This window comes from Notothenia rossii, assembly GCF_949606895.1.
Source record: "Notothenia rossii genome assembly, chromosome: 8".
Classification (NCBI taxonomy): domain Eukaryota; kingdom Metazoa; phylum Chordata; class Actinopteri; order Perciformes; family Nototheniidae; genus Notothenia; species Notothenia rossii.
In genome coordinates, this window is record NC_136906.1 from 14,718,721 (window position 1) to 14,731,685 (window position 12,965).

At 39.0% G+C, this 12,965-nt stretch overlaps 1 protein-coding gene across 1 annotated transcript in view; it reads right to left on the reverse strand.

The window, feature by feature from the left end:
* The window catches only part of baiap2l1b (BAR/IMD domain containing adaptor protein 2 like 1b), a 31,790-nt gene extending 28,329 nt beyond the window's left edge, over window positions 1-3,461 (reverse strand). The window contains exons 1-3 of the mRNA XM_079645768.1: window positions 3,071-3,461; window positions 770-845; window positions 427-513 (exon numbers count right to left, since the gene is read on the reverse strand). Coding sequence (XP_079501894.1) covers window positions 427-513; window positions 770-845; window positions 3,071-3,121 — 214 coding nt within the window. The 5' untranslated portion in view covers window positions 3,122-3,461. The remainder of the gene's footprint in view (window positions 1-426; window positions 514-769; window positions 846-3,070) is intronic.
* Window positions 3,462-12,965: the final 9,504 nt, after the last annotated feature.

The window sequence follows — 12,965 nt, forward strand, 5'->3', positions numbered from 1 at the left end:
TTCAGCATGTACTGCTTGTTGTTCATCTCTAAATGATTCCTTATAAGAATCAGTGAAAATCCTTTTGTTCAGGCTAAAGAGGAAGGTGAACAGGTGGTTTGGCCCGATGGCACAATGGCTGGGGATATTTATGTTACCGTGCTTCATCTTGCATTCATCACTGTCCACCTCATTGATTTATCAGTGTTTTATTTCCATTGATTGAAGCGCTGCCATAAAAACACTACAATAAAAATGTTAACAGCACTTATTCAAAAGGGTAGAGAAGGAAATGCTCCAGAACATAATAGTGTATAAATCCACCACTGGAAACAAAGGATAAATGCTTCTGATACCAACAAGTGAAAGCAGGATGTATCTCCACAGTCAGATGTCCCCTAGATGAAGCAGTAAAGAGCCAGAGGACGGGGCAACGTGGAAACTCACCTAGTTCTCTGGAGACAGGAGACACCGCAGCATTCTCCCCAATCTTAGACATTGCATCAAAATACAACTTTCCCGCCTGGATCATTGCTGGAAAATTGATAAAATGATCATTAATGTTTGTCTATAAGATATCGGCTTCCTAAGTCATGTTGAAGACTATGAACAACAACCTAAATATTCAGTATACAGAGGTATATAAATGTGCCCTGGTGAACCTGAACTAAAAAAGGCCTCTCCTCCCAGTCATATTTTTTTTAAAGTTAATTTGAATGCTTGTCATTTTTATTTATTTTTTAACTCTAAGCTACAGTGAATGTTTCTTAATGCAGTAAATAATGCTCACCGGTCACTGATTTCTCATAGTTCTTGCCCAGGTTGACGAGGTTCCTCAGTCCCGGGTTGAACTGGTCCATCACACTCTGGGTGGGTGTAGACAGAGAGAAGCACAGTTAGTCATAATGTCATTCAAAGGATTTCATTGTTATGATTTTGAAACACAACTGACTCAACAGGTGGGGGACTGTCCACATGATGCTGTTACCACAGCAACCCATGCAGATAGGTTGGGTATTGCCTGGACACATAAATCCCATCTTTTCACTTGCGAATCAGAACATGATTTACCTGTCTTGAAAATCAGATCTGAGAAAATAAATGGATTCATTTGCAGTCTGAACGTAGCCTATGTGACATGAGATGTGTGTGGGAATGAACCACACAGTTTGACTGATCATTATCAGGAGCTATGACCTATGAACTTTAGGCAAAAATTCACATGCATACCATGTAAGCATTCAGGTCATATAAGACAAAAGTGGAAACAAGTTCGTCATGGCCAAATGCAAAGTGAAAAAGTATCTGTGTATCTGCCCTGTGAGTCAGATCCGCTCCAAAGTGTAATTGACGTCTTTTTTAAACCCTTCCACCAGATTTCATGAAATTTGTGCCGGTAGATTTCCGTAATCCTGCTGACTAACGGACACACCTAACCAATAACCTAATCCCCTTGGGGGATGTAATGATGACACAGACACTGACAAATGCAAAGAAAACTAAATAATGGGAAAGAATAAAAGTATGAAAATAATAGGAAATAAAACCTCTTGAAGACAAGAAAAATAAGATTTTTACGACATAACATTTTGTTTTTTTACATGAAGAATGAACCAGCCTTGATTAAGGACTATCTGTAATCATGTCTTAGACTCTGGTATCTCTGTAATTATTTGAGCTATTCTTTCTCCTTGTCATATCTGAATAAGATCTTAGCTTAGGTTTACTTCAAGGACCAGAAACCAGGAAATGATTTAACTTTGGTAATCCACCTTAAGACACACACGGCAAAAAAGGTCTCTTGACCCCAGCAGTTCTCACCATGTTCAGTGTCAGAGCTTTGTCAATATGTGACACATAGACTGGGAACATTGTCATCTAAGAAAATACATTTAATTTCCCCTCATTTCAGAATACATGAAGCATGTTCACAATAATCTTGGGGCAACAAGGAAAACACAAAATGTGCTGCAACACTCGTGTAAACACACAGCTAGTTTTGATGATAGCAGGCAGCCAGAGGTGAAGGCTGCCGAGGAGCTGGCTGTATAATCTTACCACATGACACACACAGCCAGCTAAATTATTAAACCTGGAGTCTTTTTCCTGCATTTCATCACACCAAGGAGCTGTGGGGGCTGTCCTGAGAGAGACCAGCAGATACAAGCCTTTCAAGAAGGCTAAAGGCTTTTGAGAAAAATAATATACTCTCTTTATTCCTCTTCTCCAGCTTCTTTAAATCACCTTCACTTTGTCACCTGTGGAGCAGACCTGGCTACACAGTGTGAGATGTTTGATTCATGTAAGCTCACATTCATTTGCGCATGGTCTTTTTCCCATTCTACTTCAACCCCAATGATTGCTTGGAAATAGACTACTCCATATTAAGCATCAGACCATTTATCATAGTTATGAAGTACATGTTCACAACTAACCAACAGTGCCAAACAAGTAACACCACTTCACTTTCAAAGCACCCACTTGTCTTTACAAAGTAAACTCATGTTGTACTGGATGGCACAGATGTCAGAGCACACATAAGAGCACTCGAAGTGATGCTGACTAACCCAGGCAGCCTTTTAATGAGGAAATGACACTCCCAGGGTGCGGCTAATTTTCTTAAAACTCACTAATATTCAATAAAAGCCTCTAAACTTCAAGGCAAATATGTTGATAAGCTGCAAAAACTGTTTTAGCCCTGGAGTTTATCCGTACCGATGTAAATAAGGAAGGATTATACTAATTACTCAGACCAGGGGTCCTTAAAGAGCATAATACCCTTCATGTTAAGAAAATAACTTGTGTTAAGTGTTGACACTTATTTAAAACACATACTATATCAAAATAAAGAATAAATTAGCCTTTATTCGTCTCTATTTGTAGCCAAAAAGAAGGTAAACTCGTTCCATGTTTACCCCTTCACCCCATCTTTGCCTGTTCCTTAAGTGAATAGTTAAATAATCAACAAGTTAATTAAAGACACCTGTTACACGTCACTGAAAAGTTAACTGAAGCTGAGTTTACACATGGGATGTATGGAGGCATTTCTCTGTGTCGTGGTCGCACCTGTTGTGTTCTCAGCAGTACCCACCTTGTATGTAGTTTCAGTTAGCTTGTTCACCTCCTCCACGTTTCTCGACATGTTTAAGTCCTCTCGCAACGCCCAATAAAGAAGAAAAATTAATTAAAAACTACACCGACGCAAACCCCCCAAAAAAGCTCCAACAGGGAAAAGTGACCAAAACTACGGACACATGAAATTCCTCATAGCCAGCAGGCGACGGAAAATGCAAACACAGCAACAAAATGTATAAAAACTGAGGAGAAGCAGAGAGAAAAGTCCAGTGGAGGAGGTTGACTGCTGCTGTGGTGAGCACAGGGAAAAGCTGAGCTGTCCAAACTTGTTGTAGGAGGTTAGTTCAGAGAGGGAGGAGGACTGTGGAGGTGGGAAAAGGTGGACAAGCAGACCGGAATACAAGATTCAACCACTTTTCCGGTTGGCTATACTTTCAAATTAAACCTTTTGTTGGTTGTTGTTTCATGGACCTAGACTGTATTGCAACCTTTTCTTTTTTTAAACAATAAATGTGTTGGTTTTCAGTCTATAAATCACAAGTTTTGTGACATTGTGCAAGCAAGTAAAGTGCAACCATTTTAAATATGAATACTACCCTAGCCTAAGTAAAAGCCCTAAATTCGGATTATCACCAAAATTACCTCAAAATATTAAAAGAATAAAAAAATTGTTTTTTAATGTTTCATACACTTTTGAGTAGTTAAATATCTAACCCCAGCATCATACCTTTTACACTGATCATAAAGTATGTTTGTAAAATGTTGATCTTTACAGTAAATACTAGTAACCAAATGATCAAGTAAATGTTTGCAAGCAAAGTAAAAGGTATAATATGTCCCTCTGAAATTAATGGAGTTGAAGTATGAAGTGGCATAAAAGAAAGTACTACCCTAAAAATGCAAAAATGCATAGTGTAAAAGTAGCCTACTTCCTACTATGGTCTACAAGTTAACACTTAATTATTTTTGTTTTTGTTACTTCTTGTTAGTTTTAGGCTTTTATTTTGAAAGCCCTGTTCTCGTCTTGTTCTGTGTGATTTCATGTGGTTTGTCACTTCCTGTAGGCAGGTAGATGAAGTGGACAATGGACTAAATACTAGAGACGGGCGCTCCCTGGAGGCTAATCATCTATAATACAATAAAAACACAAATCACATCATCAGTTTTACGGTACTCCCACTCATCTGCATTTGTCACTAAGGCAAAGTTAGTAGAATTAAGTATTACGTTTTGTATTAACTATGAACACATTTTCTTTGTGTTTCTGAAGAGTTGTCTTTTAATCACTGCATTTGTGTGCTTCAATTAGATTTTCCGTGCAACAGACAACATCTATAGAACATTTAACTATATTAATGCGATATATCGCACACATCGTAAATTGGACCACTTGTTGAGAGCTTTGGATGGAGCCAATTTTTTTTAGTATAACACATGTTTTTTTAATCTGACATTAGAAGTAACAAGTGGGTGCTTCTCCTATAATGCTACTGAGAAAGTTTAATGTTCGACCACTAGATGTCCCTCATGGTCAGCTGATTTTTTTCTCAAGCTCTGAGTTGAGTTTCAATACCTCCGAGACCTATACAACAAACATGTATGAATGACATACAGATACATACATGCATGAATAGAAGCTTTGATTTCTGTTTCAATGTTCAGTGTTTTCTATTTATGTATTTGTTTGCTTTTTTATATTTTGTGACAACCTAACATGATCAATACCAATGCATTCCATCTCTTGTGGGCTTAACACTTTTTAGCAGTATTTGGACGTACAACAAATCAAACAAACCAAAGGCAAATATCACAAGTATCAAATGCCAGTGCAAATATGCAGAGCCTTTGCTTTGTAAATGCCATTTGATGTTAAAACTGTGGAAAGCTCCCTGCAGCCATGGGGATCCACAAAAGGAGCTGAATGTAAAATGAGACTGTGTCCTCAGGCTCTGAACATCACTTTCAGCCCTCAAAATTCTGTAAGGTTCCACATACAACGTAATTAGTCTCCTTTGCCACTATGTGAATGAGACACTATTTTCCTCCGTCTCTTGCTGTTATCTCTTGCATCACGGCCGTCCTGACAACCTCCCACTGAGTTATGTTCCCCTAGGCAGTAATCAATAAGGAATATAACGCTAAATAAAGCAATGCCAGGGTCAATTATAACAAGTCACTGAGATTTCTGAAGGGCTAAAAAGTAACTTTCAAAAACTCTAATGTGCTCAAGGACAGATTTGAGGTTATAATATAATTATTTACATATAAAGTCTCACTCTATGTCAAAGAAAACTATTGGATGTTTGCTACTTACTTGGCACTACAGCAGGTGAACATGTTATCATCCACATTAGATACACTCGGCCTCAACAAGTTGGCAGAAAATATTTTTTACATGAAATATCATATATTTGCTATGAAGAGTGTGCTGTTATGAAATAGACTTAAATAACATCCCGTACTCCACTCATTGCCTCGTTTTACATTATCAGTCAGCCAATCCAACTGCCTGTCAAACTGTCAACTACTATGAAGAAATGGATGTAATAAGCACCAGATAAATGCCAAGAAGAGGAAAATTAAGAAACACGTTGAAGCACAAAATAAAAGCATTGCATATATACATTTTGCTCTGGTTTAAATAAAAGAAATGTAACATAACATGTGCAGAAGTTCAGAATCTGCAGTTCTCTCTGCCAGTCGTGTTCAGGCTCTTTGGGACCTCTCGTTCATTGTCTCTGTTGTGCATGTTCTCTGAAGGACAGCCTCCCATCCAGTATGACGGAATAGCTAAGTGCAGCAAGGCATTTAAAAGACAGCCTGCTTGAGCTGTGCCAGCAAGGCCACCTCCTTTTCAGGCATGACATATTTTTCCAAGCAGTGCTAAACAGAAACTGTGCGGTAGACAATGGAGGCCGCTTAAGAATTTGCTTCTTGCCCCTGAAGATGATGTTGCCGTTTACTACCTAGCAAGCGTAATCAGCATGTCGTTGTTTTTTCTTTTCATCGAATAGGCTGGACATTTGTTTATTACAATCTCTGAATTCTCTTTTGCATTGACGTCATTCATGCTGTTCCAGAAATACTGCAAGGATGGAATAAAACCATGGAAGAGAAAGATACAAAACTCCTCATTAATCTCATCCATTTTGACCATAACCAGTTTGTAAAAAGAGTATTAAATCCTGACGGAGCTGCAAACACTGGAGCTCATTAATTTCACCAAGCAAGATCATAAATGTAGCCTTAATCTTTTGGGCAAACTGAAAGCATAAAGCCAAACAAGAAATTATCATAAAAAACATTGTAGTTTTTTTAACAGCTTGACCAGAGAGCTACAAAGAAACAACAGGGGTAAGACGGTTAGTGGAGGCTGCATGGTGCATTTAGCAGAAAAACAACATATATCCGAGAGCTTAAGTGACACACCAGCCACAAAATACCCATCACACGGGGCTGTCTTCTTGGGCGTCACAGTACTCAGGATACAAATCATCAGAAAACACAAGCCTCTATGCTTTGACAGGCTCATCGTTATTGATACAGAAACTAGGATTTGAGCAGCTTTTCGGGTTTTAATGCACCAAATTATTCCCGGAAACATTTTCCAAGTCGAAGCAGACAAATCGAAAGTCTAAAATAAAACTTGAATAGGTGATGTGCTGGTGCCTGGAGGAAGCTGGAAGTACTTGAGTTAGAGGAAAAACTTTGTATGTGAAAACAGATTTTTAAATGAATAGATTTAAGAGGGTTGAAGCTATTTCACTGTGATTTAAAACGTTATAGTTAAAGGGGCTGCAGACAGACAAAAGATAATTTTGCATTCCTCAATTGTAGAAGCATATTCCATCACTCATTGTTATTCTAAAGTTAAAAGGGCAAACCTTCTGAATGTTTTATTCTTAAGAGTATGAACTGCTGATTTCCTATCTGTTAAGGTGTTGTTCGACATTATATTGAGGAAAGGGGCTGACTCGATGTAAAGCAAGCCTACAAAGAGCAAATAAGAAACAGTTGCAAATCACCAGTCACACTATGGCATTTTATTTTCCAAGCCATGCCCATAAAGGTACTCTTTCAAAGGTGAGCCAGACATTTAATGACATTTAATGACTCATTATTCTCAGCTCTGTGTTCACCTTGTAAATCGGTAACATAAATCAGGAACGTGGAAGTAGTAAGTGGATGGTAGTTTTACTGCACTTCTGAAATGACTTTATCTCAAGATGCATACCGGTAATCATCCAAACAGTTAGCCTCGTACACACACATACACACGCACACATACACACGCACGCACGCACGCACGCACGCACACACACACACACACAGTCAACACGCACGGGGACACAGCAGCAAGTGTTTACTCCTGATGAGATTGTGGTCAGCAGTGTGTGAACATTTAATAACACAGTTGATGTCACGCGCTACATTTGACTGGATCAGCCTTGCCGGGTAAATCTGAAGTCCCCTGCCATATATGTGTCCTCCATGCTTCAGTGGAATGGCAAAACAAACATGAAACCCAGCAGCCATGATCCCTGTATTAAGTGTAGACTTGTTATCCATTAGAGCACTGGTTTTGTGTGGTTTGTAAGAAACCTCTTAACATTGTGACAGTTGTTTTTTAAGACTGTAATCCAAGCAGATCAACCTGTTTTGAGCTAGAAATCTAGATGCAGCGGGCTTCTATGTATATGACTGTAATCAGTAAATGTCACGGAGAAAATGCAATCATTAGGGATGAATAATACTGAACAGCACAAGAGAAGAAAGGCCATGTAGCTGTGATTGATGGAGTTCCTCACCTTTTGTTGACCTGCAGTTCAAGCAACCTTATATGGCTAATTATTGTAATTTTTTTAAATGCCACAGAACATAAATGAACTCCCAGGAGAAACAAGTGGAGAATGAGCCTATGTGTAATACCTGGAGCCTGATGCAGGGCCTGGATTCACATTTACATTTGCACACAGTTGCTATTTTGAAAATCACCTCTATGCCCGGTGGCAGCAGGCATTAATGTGAGTATTGATCCCATAATTGTGTTTATGCACAACTCCTTTGGGAATTCAGACATTTTTGATTACACCAAAGTCACAAATCAAAGCTGCATAAGCTCGTAATGCACCACTTAGACATCTCGCCCACAAAACTTGTCTGAATGAGACAAGAGCTGTCATTTGTTGCTACAAAGCTCTGCGCTGTGGGACCTTGATTCTATACGTTTGAAGGCTCTTTTCACACACGAACACACACACACTCACATACACACTAATTGCTGTCTCTGTCATCATGATGCCTTCCCTAAATACTCAAGGTTTGTATCTTGGTTAATTACACCTGCCTAATCCCTCCGAATCTGCTTTATGACAGAAAATAAAACCTTTGCACCGTTTGTGCAATATCTCCATCTTTCCCTTAGAATCATTGCATCTTACCTCTCTGTAAATACATAACAGGGCGTAGGCGGTTTTTAAAATGTACCTGGGAACATGATATCTTGATTATGCATTATTTACTTCAAATGCTGCACACTTTGCTTCAGTCAAGTAGGGATAAATTAGCCATGTGTCTTGCGGTGTAGACTCTGCTGCGGCAGCCACTGCTCGCCATCATGTCTAATTCATTTTGCAGCAGCATCATCCTGTAAACAGAATGATGATTCAGGATTTAATGACAAAGCATTTTGTACACAGAGGTCAAATGTGTGCTTTTTTTGGCTGTGCATTTTTCTGAGGCTGATTAAACATGTGAAGCTTAGCCTCAAGAGTGTACATATTTACTCAGGCTTTGAACACACTTAAAGGTCACCGGTTAGCTCTGTGGAAATTATGCAATGTGTTCCTACCCCTTTGAGCATCATATCATGGGTCTCTTGTCCATAAGTCCCATGAGAGTGTATGTGAGATGTCACAGAGATGTGATGATTTGCAACTTCTTTTTGGAAAACTGTTTCATAAAAACTGCCTTTTAAGCAACAGATGCACGATCACAAATAAAAGCAGAATTGCCGTCTTAGATGAGCTTTTTAAGAGCCATAAAAGAGCATTAAATTATGTTCATAAACTGCATGTTCGTATTCACATCCAGCGGGATTACACCCGGAGCTGAAGACGTCCATTATTGATGAAAAGGATGGCTTCCCTTGTCTGCAGCCCCATGAGGAATGACTTTTGGAGTGCAAGCCAGCTATCAATTATGCTAAATGTACTGCTGTTAATGCAAAACAACCTTGAAACTCTTGTGCGGCTTTGGCATGAGTCGATTTAAACTTTTGTTGCGATCAATCATGGCCATTGTAAGTCAGGTGAACAATGTTCTCCTTGGCACAAACCAAGTGGCTGCCTGCCTCTAAATCTCCTCCAACTGTGCATATCAAAAGGATTTCACTGCCTCCCTTTCAGGATATTTTACTGCTTGATTATTTAATGGCGTCATCTGCTTTTCACAATGCATCGTTATCTAGAATTGAGTTGCGTAAAATTGAACAAGGCCAATCAAATTATACAATTCTTCTCTTTTGATGTAATTCGTTGACTTGGCTTATGCAATTTATTGCATGATGCCTTGTGTGTAGAAAGCTCTTATTAGCTGTGGCTCAAAGTTTGAGCAAATACAGACTCCAATCATTTCTGAAAATCCCAGATAAACAAGTATCTTATAAAGCTGACACGAAAAGCCCAGACTATTCGATTGATTCTATCACTCAGAAGTTATGCTTTGTTGAAATAGAATGAACACAAATTCATTTATAGACTGACACTTTTCCTCTGTTAAGCAAACAAAGAAACAAAACATCTGCTCAAACTTAACCCAGCATCCTCTCCTCCACTCGGCACGTGGCGTCCTCAGGAGGAACATATGGGTAACGTGATGAAACTAACCTTGGCAACAAGGCTACCGCTGCCTCGCTCTTATCGTATCATAACCATTCCTCTCACAACACTCTCAGACACCCAGATGCTTATTTCTTATGCTCTCAGTAACTCTGTTGATCCCACAACCCCCCCTCAGAGTAAAAAACCTCAAACTATTGTTTTTCTAAAGACCATTCATTGAAACATGCTCGGCCATATTCCTCCATCTGTCTCGTCAACCTGTAGCCTCTTGTCCGTCAACAGGAAAGCAGGATTACGCTTACGCTCAGCCAGTGGGAACAGGAAGTCCATGATCATAAATAGTAAGCAGCTCTATAAATAGAGCCTGCATGGATTAATGTCCACAAATAACTGTTTTTATCATCCCTTTCCTGATGAAAGTCCCATGATCTGCTAATGTCGGAAGCAGCTTTATCACACCAGCAGGAGTGCATGCATGTGTGCCAACATACTTTGTGAGATTTCTAGAGCGAGGGTGGGTTCATTGCTTGTAGGAAATGTTGGCTGGTGGTGATTTCGTTAGCAGCGGTGGAATGATCTAGATAATACACTTATCCACGGCCCCTCTGGGGGAGAGAGTCAACGACATCTGATTAGATTCCACAAAGATAAAAGGATCGTGAAGAGTCACATGTCTGATGTATAATGGGCTGACTTTGAGAGTCTATCCTATGAGTCACCATCAGATAATAAAGTGATGATTTTCTTTGCCTAATCTCCACTCAGGAAGAGCTGATTTGTTTATTATACTTTTTAAAAAAAAAATGTTTTATCTTGTGTAACTGACCTGGATATGAGGTGAGTTTCATTTTCACACCTGTTCAGGCCACATCTTGTTTTTCATTTCCCACCATGAAAACTCACACCTGTTCATTTTTGTGTTGTTGCTGATAGAGCATCGAGGAACATGGCATTGTATTGTACTAAGAAAGTTCCAATGTGAATGATTTAGAATAATGTTTTGTAACATATGCTACAGTGTTTTTTCTAATACTTTAAACAATTGTTTGCCTTTCTTGGAAACCAGCTTATGTGATTCCTTTCCAAGTATTGAATAAAAAGATAGCTTGCACTCTAAATATGAAGCTAGCAGAAGGTTAGCTTAGCTTAGCGCAACGTTTTGGAAACTGGGGGAATCATTTACCCTGTCTGTATCAAAATCAGCCTAGCACCGCTAAATATAACTAATTAGCAACTCCTTTGGTTAATTTGTTCAAAAAACAACATTTCAAAATGAAAATAATTATGGTTTTATTGCATTGCTCCAACTGCAGGACTATCTGATATCGTATAGTGTTATTTCCAGGCGACCAACAGAGACACCAAGAAATTAGCCAAAGGTACAGTCTGCCACATCATCCCCTAAAAAACCCTATGTGGTGAGATATAATGTGTTGAATAGCAAGCTTTTTGTTACCAGAGCCAGGCTAGCTGTTACCCCATCTCCAGTCTTTGTGCTAAGCTAAGCAAAGCTATCCTTCAGCTGGCAGGAGCTAAATGTTTAATCTACAGTGCAGTCATGAAAGTTGTATCAATATTCTAAATCTCCTCCAGAACGCAAATAACCATCTTTCCAAAAATGTATTCCCTGAAGAAAATTGACTTAAATGTACATTAACACAGTTTACAGCAAGTGCATTTTCTACAGGCAAAGATATACATGCACACATCTTTTCCAAAATAAATTGGAGAATGCAATTCACTTTACGGTAAATGTTTCAGGTAAGAAAAGAGGGATGGACACAAGCTATTTTTCAGTAAACGTCTTTATTTGTTCAAGTGTAAAATGCATGTTTTGGAAAAAATAATAGAGCAAATTCACTGATGCACTTTGAGAGACTTGCAGCTGCAGAGCCTTACTTCTTGTGCGAGGCTGTGAGGAATTAGAAGTCCATGCAGGTGTCGGAGAGCATGATTTGAAGAGATTGTGGGAATAGATCTGAGCTCTCTTTCTTGAAAGCAAATTATATATTGCGGTTTCTTTTGTAGAAAATCCCCAGATATTGTTATAAATGTAAATGGTCTCTGTAGGAATACATTATATTATCCTCAGAAATAGATACAAGTGTGTCATTGATTCCTGGGAGCTTCTGATCATGTAAAAGTGTCAGATTTACGCTTTTCTTCTATGCTTTAAGATACTGTGCGTTGCGTAAATATGAATGAACGTCTTCATCTGCCATCCAGAGGCTCTTTAAACTTCGGAGAGGTGGCATTATAAACTGTCATCCAGCAGCTGTTCCCTCTCCTTTGCTGATTCATTTGTTCATCCCCCCTTTCATCTCATCTCTGTCTTCACTCTTTTTAGTCTAATTCCCTCAAAACAACAATTTAGCGGCTCTCATCTGCCTGCTGATCATAAATATGTGGAAAAGGTATGGCAGAGATTTTTAACCTCTCCTGGAGAAAAATGTGCAATGTCTGCCCCCCAAAAGAGTGAATACTGTAATAGTATAAACAATGACATTTCAGAGAACATGTTGTCTTGAATAACCACCAAGTACTTGTATGTCTAATTTAAAAATGGCTTCCAGACAGAAACAGAGAGGGGAACAGAATACAGTTTTGATGCATAACTCTACAAAGGCAGTGATACAGGCTAAAGGGGGTTTGTGGCTCTCACTAATAGTCTGTGACATCCAAGAAAACAGAAGATTTCAAATGCCTTCTGCACATGCTTTTCTTCCATCAGGCTTTAATTACTAAGCAAAAGGACTTCTCCAGTTTAAACTCTGAAACTTGTTTTTCTCAGTCTTTTCCAGCTCCTTCTTTGGGGCTCCATGGGGATTCGGTGTGCGAAACAAAAAGGTGCTGGAAGCAGAATTGCACTTTAATTCTACTCCATTCCCCTCACCCCCTGCAGATCAGTGCTGGTATCCAATGGAAATCAAATTGTGATTTGACTTGAATTATCTGATGTTCACACACTTCACAATCCTTGGGCGATGTTGGGAAAGCCAGATTATCTCCTGGACTGGGAAGAGTGTGTGCAAGTGAAGAAAAGCTTTAACAAAAGTGTTCCAAATAATT